The sequence below is a fragment of the Columba livia genome, chromosome 10, assembly GCF_036013475.1.
Source record: "Columba livia isolate bColLiv1 breed racing homer chromosome 10, bColLiv1.pat.W.v2, whole genome shotgun sequence".
Classification (NCBI taxonomy): domain Eukaryota; kingdom Metazoa; phylum Chordata; class Aves; order Columbiformes; family Columbidae; genus Columba; species Columba livia.
In genome coordinates this window covers 3,251,362-3,266,907 of record NC_088611.1, presented here as the reverse complement: position 1 = coordinate 3,266,907, position 15,546 = coordinate 3,251,362, and the positions used below count along the sequence as shown (strand labels likewise).

Genomic DNA, 15,546 nt, shown 5'->3' with positions numbered 1-15,546 from the left:
GGCTGCGCTGGACTCTCTCCAGCAGGAAAAACCAACCTCCCCACCACCCCTGCACCCCGGGCCCTGCACGCCGCTTCCAGCACAGACCCGCGCAGCAGGCCCGAGCCTGCCGGGTCACCCCACGGCTGCTTCACAGGGAGTGCTCCCCATGTCAAACTCCGCATCGCTTCCAGCTCCGAGAGGCTGCACAAGTGTATTGGGTACTTTGCGGATGGAGGAACCGAGAGCAAAGCGCTATTTCCCTTGCACTAACATCTCCTCAGCCTAAATCAATGCTCCTTCCCTCCCTGATCCACAGTCTCCAAGGGCTGCAGTGACAGAAACAAAAAACCTGGAAAGGTTAAAGGTGTTCCACGGAAATAATCCACAAATAAATAAACTGGAAGAGGCTGAAAACCACTGAACCAGCTCCAGTATTTTGGATTGCAGAGAGTATAATACACAGCATAGTATAAAGCAACATTTACATTTATTTCAGCCTGGCAAGCTCCAAAGAAACACCAGCTCAAAGGCCTGTAACATGGACTACACAAAAAAAGCTGCAGTAAAATGAACTATTATTAGTTTTCCCAGTAAAACTCCCATTAATTTATTGTATCTGTAGCAACCATTTCATCTCTCCTGTTACCTATAATTGCACTTTCATCAAATCAGTAACTACAAGATGCGAACACAAGGGCATTTTGTAAGCACCTAGGTGATTATTAGGGACAACAGTTATAAATCACAAATAAAAGCCTTGTGACTAACTGCTAAATCTTCATTCTAAAGAAAAAAAACATATCATATTTCATCTCAAAAATGCATTACAACTCTGTCAGTAATGATTTTAAAGACATTTTGAAGAAATTTGAAGCTCAAGATGAACATAAAGAGGTAACTATTTCAAAATCAGATCACTGACACAAAAAGATGTATCCAAATTAACACCCTGAAAATTGTACACATATTCTCCTGCTCATGTGATAGTTTTCCTGTAATAAACTAAGAAAGAGTTTGGTCTTTCATTACATGAAATTTAACTGGCAAGTAGCATTTTCAAATAGAAAAGCATAGCTAATAAGGATCATTATAAGCCATGTTACTTGCACAGGATATATCTGAACATTTGTCTTTAAAATTATATTACGTAAAATAGCATTTACTAGATGGTAGTCACTGTTTCAATAATTACTGGTTTTCATGACATTTCTGCATCATTTTTCCATATTGTCCTTTTATTGACGAATGTTCAATGCACACAACGTATGCGTGCTGGCACTGTTGCGTTATTAAGGAGAAAGGATGGCTGGAAAGAATGGAGGGATTTATAAATACAAGTGATTACAGAAATTTAGAGGCTATTAAGAAAAATGAATTCTCATTGTAGAAGAAAAACAGCCCAAACCATATTATTTCAGATAATGAATGACTCTTGCAATGAATGTATAATTCTGAGCTCGTACAATCATTGACAGTGAAAGTATAATTGATTTTTATCATCACAATTATATCAGTTCCTTAGAATGGGTTATGGATAAATGATGTTTGATGATGTTTCATGGACAGATGAAAGACTAGAAAGGGGTCAGTAGTGGTGACAGGGAGAATCTGCAGTCAAGAGGTCTGGAATCTTTTCTAGCTTGAATTGAAGGTCAGGTTTTTTCCCCAGGTCTAATTTTTCCTTGTTTGATGAAGGAAGGAGACCACAAAGCTGGAAATTCTCTGGAATAGGCAGATGATGCATCGGAAACACTCAGACCTTGCAATGACAGTCATGATGCCAAATGGCTAATCACTGTGTGTTATAACGGGGTACCAAACTGAGGAGAGTTAAGGTCAAACTATAACTAACAGAGGGGTATGAGCAGGGAAGAAACGTCAAACACATAAAATACTCTGCACCTATTTAACCTTCCTTGACGGCCTTTATTTTCCCTTGCAAGATAGCTGTAAAAATCGGTATTTTTATTTGCCCACGGGTGGTACTTTGCACTATTTGACAGAGATGCAGTCACCCCAGTGTGGTACCAGCTACGGAGCAGTAAAGATAATTCTTTCCATTTTCATTAGGTACAAATCCATATTCTACCCAACACTACAACAAAGATGGGTATTGGCAAGAAGCGCTCCAGAAGTCAGCAAGCAGAAGAAATTCCTGATGCCAACTCCGGACAGGGGGGCACAGCACCAGCGTAGCTCAGATTCACCTGGCACCCCCAGTTCCCGTGGCTTAGCAAATTACTGCCCCCTCAGAACACCTGCCATCGTCGCCTGTGTGATCACAGAGAACAAGAAACCTCAAAGTGACACATTCTGTCTCAAAATTGGGGCAGGCTAAGAGCTCGCATGTTAACCACTGAGGATCTGAGCTGATAGATGGCAACTTACTGTTGTGCTGTAATTTGACTGCAAACGGTCGCATTCTTGGATTCTTAAAAGGTTAAAATTCTGATTTTGGTTGAGTGCATTCCTTAATTTAGGACAAAGGGAAGGAGAAGGGAAGGAGAAGGGACCACAAACCCTAACCCTCCAAACTTCAACAGGAGTATATCAAAGGCCAGTACTGGTCCCTAACTGCTTCAGTGCAATTAAAATTCCCAGGCTACCTGAGAACAGATCCAAGGTCCAACAGCACAAATGGGTTCTGTATCTTGCTTTGGAGAAGCCACATTTAATCCTCTTTTCTCACTTGACTCAGAGGTTAAAATTGGGAGGGAGGGGTGGAAATCATTCCTGGAGATTTTTCAGATGTTCTGTTTTCCAATAAAAATGAGCATTTCTTTTAAGAACTTAAAAGGGAAAAAATAAAACTCCCTTAAGGAGCACTTATCCACAATCAAAAGAGAATCAACACTTAGCTATTTCTAAATCCATTTTACTTTGTAGGTGTTCAGATAAGGGAGAAGGATCAGATTAAGCAAGACAATGTGGGTAGCAAGGTGCCTTGTCAAAAAAAGGTATTCCTACATAATTTAGGCCCTAATCTTTTGCTATTAAACCATAAAGGGTAAAGGTAAAATCAGCTTAAAGATTTTTCAGATGTCACACAACCATTCACATACATTTCTTAGATGAACAAACTTTTGAAGCTGTTATTATGTTAGAATACATGTGTCAAGCGACAATGCATTCATTTGCTATGATGCAGCACAACATGGCACTTATAAGGTCAAAAATCTATTTTACATACGCATCCACCTGCTTTCTCACAATCGGAATAAATCTGTGCCCTGGATTAATTGCTGTTGCTTAAATACTCTGTGTGCATACATGTATATACAGAACCGTTCCCCAGTGTGACATCGATCAGCCCCCAAACTTGTTCCAACATGCAGTTGACTTCAGCACCGTTCTGAGCACTGATATCCCACCTTGCCAACACTTCTTGCACAGCACAAAACCATGAATGCAAATACTGAAACCAGTGACACTTTTGAGAAGGACTGCAAGCCCCAGGCCAAGTTTTAATTAGTTTGGGTTTGTTTGTTTATTTTTACAGAGGCACATGCCGAATTTTTCTTTTGTATTTGAATATCGAGGAAGAAATAGGCTACTATTCATATTTACTATGGGTAATTATCTCAAACAGCCAAGCTCGTCTTTCTGCTCAGTGCTTTCAGAGGTAGACAGACAAATTATAGCAGATAGTATCAGTACCATTCACAATGCCATATTTTGCAGAAGCTATTTATTCTTCTCTTTGTCCTTAACAATGCTCCAATCCAATTGCTGATTTGTGTGGATAATTAACATCCCAAATCCAGTCCTTCACAGATGAATTGTAGGGTGCTGGAGTACCAGAGAATGCAGCTGTTCATCAGCACAGAGTCCTCACCAGGTGGACAATGGCTTAGATTTTACTCCACATTGAAGACAATGTAATTACCAAGCTTGAAAGGAATGTAATCTGTACCACTAAAGAAAGTATTAATAGTGGTGTGACCAGTGAAGGATAAACAAGAAAGCAATATTTTATTATTGCACGAAACAACACTGATTTGCAAAACCCAATTGCCTACATATGCATAGCTGTATTGAGAAATAGCGACTATATAGGTGGAAAACTCATTATGAGGGGACCTGGATTGTCCAGAGCTTAATGAAACCATACGAAATCTGGTATCCTTAGAGGGCTATCAGTCCATTCACTCATATCAACATTATTATTATTATTATTACAAGTAAGCAAAGGTATTTTTAACTCATGTCTCCAAGACATACATCCGAATTCTTCCAATGATTTGACTTCCCTTGTCAAAATTTAAACCCACAAATTCAGCAGATCTGGCACAGAACCAGTTTTGGGCCAACACTATCACGTCTTTTGCAGCCTGTAACACTCCAGCTGCCGCAGGTCCTGTCTACGATATTCCTTGTGTTGATGGCAAGCTTCCTAACTAAAGAAATCAATGATCATACCTGCTGCATTCCATGTATTGAATATACTTCTATTTTTTCCCCCAATTATAATTTATAGTATCTTGAAAGCTATTTCACATGTCACAATGGATCCGTCCACATCCAGAGAAATTACTCTCCCACCAGTAGATGTAACCTCTTCACAATTTGCATCTTTTGTCCCTGGAACTGTGGGGTTAGAGCCATAAACACAAGGATGGAAACATTACCCACTTTAATGTAGCCTCTCAATCAGCTATTCTGAAGAATTTCTTAAGCCACAAGCAACACCGTGGAGACAACGCTATGTAGTAATTTTTTTCATATATATATATATATGAGGCTGAAGTCAAAGAGAGCACATTATACCGTTTTTCCTCTATTTGCTCCATTCAGTAACTGACCCAAACAGGTAAACCAATGCTGGACACCACTGCTTGAAGCAGAAAGTGTGTCTGTGGGTGGCTCCTGATATGTACAGCTTCATTTCCTTAAACACTTTTCTTCTGACCTTTTTCAATTAATTATATTCTTTAAAGTCAAGACACTTTCTCCCCACCCCTGACCCGCCAGCACTGGGACCCAAAGCACATCGCTGCGGAACCGAGAGCTCGCGCTCCAAACCGCAGCAAACGCGGAGCCTGGGAAGCTTGCACGGCCCCCTAGATGTAATTAAGGGCCTTAGAAACAAACCCATTTCACAATTATTTAATAAACAGATTCATATACTATTTGCGAGAGCTCTTCAGTGGGTTTCCAAGCACAACGCCCAGGATTTTCCCTGCTTTGCAATATTCTCTTAGTCTTCTCTCACCCTACCTCAGCACAAAAACATCCACCCAACCACTGTACTTTGGGCACAACGTGGGACACGTGCGGGAATAAATGAGGATGAATCGGTCAGAAATTTACTTGTTAATTGAATACTTCAGGCCAGACTGGCAGATTCTATTTCTACTATTTTAAAAAATAATAATAGGAAAAAAAAGGAATCGTTGCCATCAGAATATCCTGCTCAGAACAGGCACAAGGGATGGCTGCTCAGAAAATGCATATGGTAGAAAACATATGCACAGACCAATCTTTGAACAGAAGGTTACAGGTATACTCTTGAAGCTCTGTTTCCTTCAGAGCACGAGATGCAGCTACATTTGAATTTTGTGAACACTTTGTCTCCTTCAATTGCAAAGATGCCACCATCTAATCTAACCAGCAATGTCCCTGCCTTGATCTACCCAGGCTAAAAATCATTGCCAAACAAAATTATTATGGAAGCAGGAAGCCAAAGTGTGTAATTGCACTTCCCTTGAAATAAAAGAAACCAGGAGAAAATACCATATTAATGGGAATGTTTGCCTGTCTTTCCTTGACATTTTAAAGTCACCTCTCTAATCGTGAGCGCAGGGGGTACTCAGGGTTTATATCTCTACTAAAGTCGCTTTCCATTTCCTATGAACTTTGATGATAATAGTGTAGTTTGAGCAATTCCCAACAGTGGAAAGCAAAAATCCCAATTCATTGCAAAGTACAGATAATCCCCTGAAAATGGCAAGAAACTAACCAGAAACACCAAGTCTGGGGATAAGAAAAGAAACAAAAGAGAAAAACAAGAGTTTTTGACAACGTACAAATTCTAGCATAATGACCAAAGGCATGAAATAAACCTATTTCCACAACCAATTCTTGCTCTTTTAGAACATAGTCACTTCTACGCTAGAGCAGCAAGTGTTTCAGCATCCCATACTCATTCCCACCCTGCTTCTCCCATGTAAATACGGACACTAACCATAAAAGAAAAGAAGTCCTATTAATGTAGCATTTTAGTCAGCTTCATTCAGTGGATTCTTCTCCAAACCATGGCTGCCCAGCCCTTCTCACAACACTATTATACCTTCTGTGCTAATCCAACTTCTTTTCTGGCCCTATTAGCACGACTGTGCTTGGCCCAAGGTCTCCCTGAGCAGAACCGCTTCCTACAGCTGCACAAGCACGGCCAGAAAGACACAACGGACCAGACCTGGCCCTTGCAGACCTTAGTGAGGATGCAAAATTAAAGGTTTTCCAAGCCTGAATGTGGACACGGCCAGACGGGTGAGTAATCCCGTGGATTTCAGGGGGGCTGCTCACAAGACTACAATTATAACATGCACCATGCAAACACTCGCCCACCGTTTTCAAACCCATGAGGTTGAGAAATGTTTGTTCTGACATTTGAGAAATGCCAGAAAGACATTGAATTTTGTAAGCACTGCCTGAGAAAAGACAACAAATTACCTGTGTTTAATTTTCAAAACACCTACTGGTATTAGGAAGCCAGCTCTGACTAGGACTGCAGGACATGATGAAAGACACAAGTAATGGTTCTAGAAAGCTCATTTAGAGACTCATTGCACACCTCGCCTCTTGCAATGCAACAGGAATGCAACTAAGTACGCAAGCACAACAGAAAGTACCATTAGAAACTCAAACTCTGGGGTTAATACTAGATAGAAGATATTCTCCAGTCTCTCTATTACCACTTAAAAATCTCCAGCTGTCAGTAATGTTCAGTCTTTCTCCAGCCTCAGTCCTCCATGACCTAAATATTCACTGATTAGTACTTCTGTGCATTTAACTCTTTAAGGGCCCCTTTTATTTCCACGGAAGGACATTTTAACAAACCAGACCAAACACTCAACGGCAGAAAGAAATGGTAAACCCTGTGCTAAAGGACAGAATTTAACACAGAATCACACAGAACCCCAGAATGTCAGGGACTGGAAGGGCCCTGGAAAGCTCATCCAGTGCAATCCCCCCACGGAGCAGGAACACCCAGATGAGGTTACACAGGAAGGTGTCCAGGCGGGTCTTGAATGCCTCCAGAGTAGGAGACTCCACAACCTCCCTGGGTGCAAGATACAGAGGGTGGGACTAATGGTGCAGTTTTATTCTACACTTAACCTTCTCCAACTGAAGGAGTCCTCCTGCCCTGTTCTCTCAGCCACAGACACTATATTCTTCTTGGTCAGAAAGCTCTTGTCAGGAGGAGACACCTCCCCATGGTACAACCACCAACAGCCCCTGGGACGGGTCCCGCATCTGCAGAACCCCCGGAACGAGACGCTTGGCAGCGACTCAACTGGCCAGGAAGAAGAAGCACCAGGTCTCGATGATATTCTCTAATGGTAAAAAATACAGAAACCTCTTGTTCTTCAACAAAATTGGTGGTATTGAAAGGGAAATGGGAATTGGTGGTATTGAAAGAAGCATCCAAAAATTGATACTTTTTCTTCTTAAAAATAAAGTTACCTTTACAAGCAAAATAACCAGAGTTTCATCTTCCCACCTTCTCAGACCGTGGCATTCAATACATTTAACCCAAGTTAAAACCTGGTTTAAATTTAACCAAGTTAAAACGTCTTTGATAATGAAAGAGGTTGAGACCTTTAGGTTTTTCAGTGAAGCGTTTTTTCCAGACCTCTATCATTTTTGTGGAAAGGGTGTTTTAATGCCACATCTGCATTTACAGGGGAAACAAAACTTCAACTGATCCCATGCTTAAGTGAAAACGCTCCATTTTGGTTTCCTCATGGAACTTGCAAATGCAGACACTTTTTTGGGGGGGGGTTGGGGCGGCAAAGAACAATAGCTCTATAAATACAGGATTCAATTTTAACAATGAATTGTGAATATATCCACTATGTTGACTTTTTCACTTATTCGGAGGGGTCAGAAGGAGGGACCCTATAAGTTGGAAAGAATTTTTGGACCTTGGATGCAGTTCTCCATTGCAGCCCATATGCAAACACGCCCCACGTACTGGGAAACACTGAGAAGAAAATTACATGGCAACCTGACACAGAACAAAACCAGGCTCTTCTTAAAAAAGTCCTGCAAATGAGTATGATCCTAGGAAAGAAACAAAGCCTTGATCTCAGGTGAGTGTCGGTGAGCTCTTAAAGCACTACTGCTACCATCAGACGGAGTAAAGAGCAAAATTTAAATCTCCAGGGCACTTAAGTACCAAAAATACTGTAATGCCACCTTCATTGCTAATCTGTCCTTTCCTCATAGGATCCTCATATATCTACAGTGTTGAGGGTTTTGATTGCAGGGTGACAATCAAACACTGGCAGATGTATTGTAAACTTCCTGTCCCCCCCCTCTTCCCCCTTTTACTCCTCCCTCTCCCCCCTTCCCACTCAGGACAGGTGATTGGGAGGGAAAGAAGGACAGAGGGAAGGGGGTGGGAAAAATTAAAAATGTTTTACTAATGCTACTGATAAGAATAGAGAAAATAATACAAAATATACAAAATGAATCTTGAAAGTCTCAGCAACTGCAGAGCTGGCACCCGAAGGCCTGGACTGGACTCTGCAGCCAACCGGAGCTGGATTCAGTCTCTCACTGGCCTCAGTTCACAGGGACGACTAGCAAGGTCCTCTCCTAATGTCGGCCATAAGGAAAAGGGAAAAAAGGGACGAGATCCTCGTGATCTCCCACTTTTATGGGATGTTATACACAGTTGGTCAGTTTCTTGGTCACCTGTTTCTCATTGCCCCTCTTGTGAGATGTGAATCTGTCCTTATCAATAAGTTTGCATTCCATTGCTATGTTTACCAAAACACGTATCTGGCTCTCCAGGAAAATGCAGCTAATATGAAGCTTTAGCTGACAGGCAAATTCACTAAAAGAGAAACTTGGTTTTTAACAAAAACAGGACATACAGGGATTTCTTTTCGTTTGGATTTCCTGAGAGCACCAAGCTTGGCTCAGTCCTTGGGAATAAGCAAGTTTTGGTTTGTTGTTGGCAGTTGGTTTGGGTTAGGTTTGTTTTGTTTTTTAACTACTCCTAAATTCATGTCTTTTCAAGTTTTTGCCTCTAGCATCTAAGGATCTTGAAAGCAAGGTCTGGAACCACAAAAGTCTGCATAACCTGACTCCATTAGACTCCTGCTCTTACTTGTTCTCATCACTGTTTTATCTCATTGTTTTGAGCCTCTGGCTCAAACGAAATCTTTTCTCAGATACTTGAGATGAATTTCCAAAGGACTGGGTTTTCTGCACAGTTGCTATATTTGAAATGATAACATCAAGTAACACCAAGTCGAAGGGGAAATAGGCTGTGTCACGTAGACAGGCGGTTCTTCAGAGGACACAATCCTACCCACCTCTACGTAACTCCTGTTAAAAATTGCTTGGAACTTCAACCCCAGCATTAGACAGAACACAACACTTTTCCAAATTAAAAAAAGTCATTATATTATTCATGTGGCAGCAAGAAAAACATCAGGTTGATGGGAGCAGAGAAACATTTGGTTCTTCATTTTCCCATGTCAAGCATGTACGGTAGGTAGTAAGATCAAGACAAAAGTCACTGGCATGTTGTATTTGCTTTTCAGTTGCCTCAATACTGAAAGATGCTCAGCACTCTGCCACAAGAGCAAGTAAATGCATATGTTCTGAGAAGACATCACAGATACTATACTTTTCTAGGTTTACATAGGTACAAGTGAAAACTGCAATGATTTTTACTTCCATTTACCCAAATTAGGGTGTTTTTTTCTGTCAAGAAGTATGATGATAACTTAGAAATATTTAATCGACATTGAAATGTCGCCTTCACAAAACATCTACTACTACTTGTTATTCCACTAAATTGACTATAAATTACACAGGTTGCCATTACGAGTGTGAAACCAACGCTTTCCCTCCCATCCCACAAGCGCTGCCGAGAGGAGGCGAAGGCGGCACTAGGCAGAGATCTCCCGTGAGGTGTCTGCTCCCCAAAGTAAATACTCACCTACAAGATTCCCCAAGCCGCGGCGCCCCAAAACACTGAGCACAAAGTAAGCGCCTGTCCAACTCCACACAGGTGGCTGTGGGAGTGGAGGCCAGGTCCAAAGGCTCTCACACCGTCCACAGCAAAGCCCCAGGATGCGCCGCCGCGGCCCCGCTCACACAGCGCCACCATGGCGCCTCTCGGCCCTTGTGCACGGCGGCCTGCACGGTCTGACCCTTCCCAGGCCGGAAAAATGTGCGAGTGGTGAAATGTTAGTGCCTCAGACGCAGAGGGGAACTGAACACACACCTCCCTCCACCCCGGGCAGTGCATCTTCAGTGAGTGTCAGCGCGAGGGAAGGAACAGCCGGCGCCGCGTCTTGAAAAACCTCCAGCCTCTTCCTCCCTGGGAGGTGCATTCGGCACCTCTCAGCGAAGAGGGATGGAAGAACCGGTTGTTTCTTGGCCACAATCAGACTTTTTTCTTGTCCTCCTCAAACTCCAGCCATGCATGAAGAAAGACGCTCTTCCACCTTAGCTGGTGCCCAACTTTGAGAAGCCCCCAGGCTCCACATCCCACTTGGCAATGGCCCCAGGACACAGGACGCCCCAGAACCACGCGGGAGCTCAGCAGAAGTTGGCAGGGCTGCAATGCCAGAATCATGGGGATGGAAAACCCACAACTCCTGCCACAGGTGCTCATGTCCTTAGTTGTACAGCAAATTATATACACCGGACTGTGCTTAATCAAAGAAAACCCTGCAAACATAATTTACTTTGAGATCTGGGTATCATTAAAAGGCCCATACTAACAGGAGCTGAAAGATACTCCCTCAAACGTCTCAGAGAATGCATAAACAACACATATTTATAAAACAACAAAACAGAAAAGGGGTGGAGGGAAAATCTGATCCAGGTCCCCATGTTGTCATGGTGACTTGACAGCCATTATGTACTTCAGACACATTTAGAAGAAAGCTACATTTTTACCGCTCCCCAAGCAAATAATGCAAGAAATGACAAACAAAAATCCTGCCAGCTTGTCAGAAGCCAATCAAACATTAATCCGATCCTTCCATCAGGCAGCACCCCTGAAATATTTTCATCAATTCTATTACTGCACTGTGATTCATCTACCCAGACAACATGGAAACAGACACAGCAGAAAATTCAACAATCTATCCAATCCACACAGGGTGAGTATACTGTCTGAAACATTTCTGACCACACTTGCATCAGACAGGTTTCTGCTTTCAGAATACTTAAAAAATAATTACTTACAACGTCATTTCATTCTTCTCTGTCTGCAGATACTGTTCGCAAGGAATTGCTTTTCTTTTACTAAGTACTACCAGTTCCACATGCTACTCTTATAGCAATCAAATAGCCTTAGCCTGCTCAAATATAATAAAATCCTCTCAACATCTACACGCAAATGCTGCATAAATACAGATTTTAGGAAGCACGTACAGTGGAGATCATAAAATCAATCCAGCTCATTACGGCACAAAACACAGCAAACGCTTTACTACAGCTTCTAAATTGCTCACACAGAGCACTCATTGCCAGATGCCGCTAAACATCCCCACTTCTACGCCAATAAAAGGCAAATGCATAATAGAGTCAAAGAGCAGGCATCTGTTAAGACACCATTTTCGAAATGATACCTGAAAAGACATTAAAGACTCCATGAGAAAGCAGGATTTGCAGCAGGTCCCAGCACACACGCTTACCCGCGGCTCTCCCGCACAGCCCACCCGCCATCTGCCCCTTCCCACCCCCCAGCCCTGCACAGAGGATCCTTCCCATAGCCCCCACCCTCCAAGTTAATCAATTAACGAAGCAAGATTGTTTTTTCCTTACTAAGCAACGTACGGACACCAGGTCACTTGAAGGTTGCCTGTTCTTTCCTGCTGTAAGGCCTCCCAAATAGCAGCTGCCCATCCAAATTCAGCCTTTTTTTTGTTTTAATTTATTCTTTCAAAGCTGTAGGGATACACTCAGCCCTTGACAATGCCAGCTTGCATGATGAAAGAGCAAAAGTAGTTTTGAGGCTGCAGAATGCCTTCCCCGGGTTACCATGGCAATAAATGTGGGAAGGGGAGGGGGCTGCGCTGCTGGCAACTGCTGCTCCTGGAGATGCTGTAGAGCCAGGCGGAGGGACGGACACCAGGGGAGAGACACAACGGGCTCTGCTACCGCTACAATTTTACCTGCACTTCCATTTTCACCAAATGCCATATAGTGGTAAAGCACGAAACTCCTCTGAGACACAAGGGGGATGCTGTTTGAAACAAGTGTGGTGTAAGAGCCGGAAAATGGGAACTTTACGCATTGGAATCGGCACAGATCGGAATGAATGCTCAATTGCAACTAAAAATCGGTTGACAACGATGAACCTGTTGCAGAGCTGAGGCTGTAGCAAGGATGACTGGTTTCAGGAAGGAGCATCAGCTTATAATTAAAACACAGGGTGGCATTTCAGTTACACACAACTATTACACACAGTACGAACCAGATCACCTCAGTGATTTTGGTGTCATTTGCAGAACTGAGAAGAGCAAAAGCAGGGCTGGCATGGTGACCGCTGCTCTACGGCTGCTCCCCGGCGAGACCCCGACTCACGCCAGCGCTGCGCTCCCCGCTTCGGGTCTTGGCAGCGCTCCCATTAAAAGTCAGCCAAAATAATCCACGGTAGACTGAAGCCTGGCACCAAAATCCCGGCAAGCATGACCAGTACAACTTCATAAAACTGATCAAATTTGATACAAATTTAATTTGTGTCCATCCAAGAGCCGCTGGGTACAGGGACAGCAATGCAATGCTTCTGACTGAAGCGTGATGCTCACTGCCCAATGTCTGCCACAAAGCAACAGCCACTTCCACAGACATCAGCTCACCATTAACTATTACTAATGTATTTAGATTTAGTCCTCATGCACTGTCTGAACACACAGGAATTGCTAAAGGTTTTTTTAATAATATTTATTAAACAGAGAGCTCCACACTAGCCTCAGCATCTCCTCAGAGGACGCTGAGAAGCCTACGCTACCCAACACCCCGTTTTGGGTTTGCAAGCATGACAGCTAAAGGCGATCCACTCCAAATTCCATCATACATTTACTTATCATTTCCAGTGGGTTTGTTTTAAAAGTGACGCCAAGAAGAGAGAAGGGCACTGACTTGTGGGCCGTGCAAAAGGACAGACACCATGAGAACTGCTACAAAAGCCAGCTGGGGACACGGCTGGAGGTGTCTGTGCAGAGAACCCTGGTGGTGGTGGTTGCTCCAGCCAGGCCCACAGCAGCTGCAGCTCCTTCTCATCCCCCAGCCACACGTTGGGGGAAAAGGAGACACCACCGGGGTCCCGGTGCCCCTAAAGGGGTGACTAATCTCCCACTCATGTGGGGCCAAGGGAGAACTGGCAGGAAAAATATCTTAAAGGTGGGTCCCTTTCTGACCCTCTTACTGCAGCCATTTCCACCTTAGTGTGAGTTGACAATATACAGCTTGTGCAAGAGCATCACATCACTTGAAAGAGGAAAAAAACAAAGTAGGAAAAAATGTTTTCCCCAATAACATCTCACAGCAGGAAGATGAAGTAATATTCCATTTATATGTACAGCATCCCTAGAAGCCATACTGCTGGTACAGCACTGGAGAAACCCCAGGGGCAGGCAGCCCATCTTCCTGCAGAGAGCAAACACGCTCATCCACAGATTTTGACCTGTTTTCTTCCCCCTGCTAAACAGGATTTCAACATTTCTTTACTAGACCACAAATCAAAAAGCCTAATACAAATAAAATGCAAATCTTAGAGATTTGGTGACATCACAATAAAAGTTAGTTGCTGATTAAAAGGCACCCAGATTACACAGAGCAGGTTTCCTGTGCTTTCCAGTGCTCCTACAGCCACCCCGCCATCACATCTTTATAACCACTAATAGCAAATTCCACTCAAAGCAAAATCCCAATTCCTACACAAACCCAAGGAAGAGCAGAACTAAATCTGCCAACACAAACACGGCAAAACACCATAAAACACCAACTGCTACAAGCAAGCAACAGGGAATGGCTAAAAAGGCTTAAAAATCCCCAAAGCAGAAATGAGAGCAGCCCAGCACTGCTCTGCAGGGCTCAGCCCTCCCACAGCCACCAGCCGTCCCTATGCCCCTCGTGTCCCCAGCCCCCCGGGCAGCGCAGGACGGGGCTCGTCTGCAGCAACTCATGTGCCCATTGCCCAGCTGGCGGCTGCCAACCCGATGGTTTTGCCCGCTTGTCTCCTCCTCTCTAGGGACCTGTCCATTTGGCTAATGAATTCTGGAATAAAACAACCCTCTTTACCCCTTTTCTCGAGCTGCTCTGAAGTGAGCCTGCTGTCCCAGGAGCAAAGAGGGACAGACAGCACAATCGCATAAACCTCGCTTCCGCAGGAAACCAGATTAAAAAGCCACACTGTCAACTACCAGGGAAACGGTGAGACCGGGGGAATTCACATGGGAGCAGCTCAGACGTATTATTATTTTCTTTAAAAGGTAACCTACCGGGGGAGACAAAGTACCAACTGAGGCACAGCAGAAGGTCAAGAAATTGCAAGAAGAGCATATATTGATGAGCAAAAGTCGAAGACTATACATATTTTTATACGTATATAAAAACCACAGGCATGTCTGGAAAGGATAGCCAGGAGATTTCTCGAAAGACTCCCTAAACAAATAAAAAAGCTTTACTGTTTTAGGCTTTCTAACAGCTAAATAGCAACAGTGGTAGTCAATGGTGTGGAGTCCAGTTGGAGGCCAGTATCTAGTGCAGTGCCTCACGGGTCAGTGCTGGGGCCAATATTATTCAATATATTCATTAACGATTTGGATGAGGGAACTGAGAGCACTATCAGCAAGTTTGCTGATGACACCAAGCTGGGAGGAGTGGTGACACTGGAAGCTGTGCTGCCATCCAGAGACCTGGACAGGCTGGAGAGCTGGATGGGGAATAACCTAATGAAATTTAACAAGGGCAAGTGTAGAGTCCTGCATCTGGGCAGGAACAACCCCAGGTTCCAGTATAGGTTGGGAAATTACATATTAGAGAGCAGTGTAGGGGAAAGGGACCTGGGGGTCCTGGTGGACAACAGGATGACCATGAGCCAGCACTGTGCCCTTGTGGCCAGGAAGGCCAATGGCATCCTGGGGTGTATTAGAAGGGGGGTGGTCAGTAGGTCAGAGAGGTTCTCCTGCCCCTCTACTCCGCCCTGGTGGGACCCCATCTGGAGTATTGTGTCCAGCTCCGGGCCCCTCAGTTCCAGAAGGTCAGGGAACTGCTGGAGAGAGTCCAGCATAGGGCAACAAAGATGATTAAGGGAGTGGAGCATCTCCCTTATGAAGAAAGGCTGAGGGAGCTGGGGCTCTT

General features: G+C 43.7%; 1 protein-coding gene across 15 annotated transcripts in view; it reads right to left on the bottom strand.

Moving 5' to 3' along the window:
* Positions 1 to 15,546, bottom strand: part of FGD3 (FYVE, RhoGEF and PH domain containing 3) — a 107,494-nt gene that overhangs the window by 65,096 nt on the left and 26,852 nt on the right. Inside the window, exon 1 of one of the 15 annotated variants that reach the window (XM_021296394.2) lies at positions 12,004 to 12,212. The exons of 7 other annotated variants lie outside the window; for them this stretch is intronic. Coding sequence is in view for 4 of the 8 variants with exons in the window: in XM_021296399.2 (XP_021152074.2) it covers positions 11,808 to 11,904 (97 nt within the window). In the remaining 4 variants the exon portion in view is untranslated. Of the gene's footprint in view, positions 1 to 10,162; positions 10,449 to 11,421; positions 11,736 to 11,807; positions 11,928 to 12,003; positions 12,213 to 15,546 lie in introns of those variants that run through there. 7 more of the 15 variants (XM_021296396.2, XM_021296399.2, XM_065074936.1 and 4 more) reach the window with 7 other exon arrangements.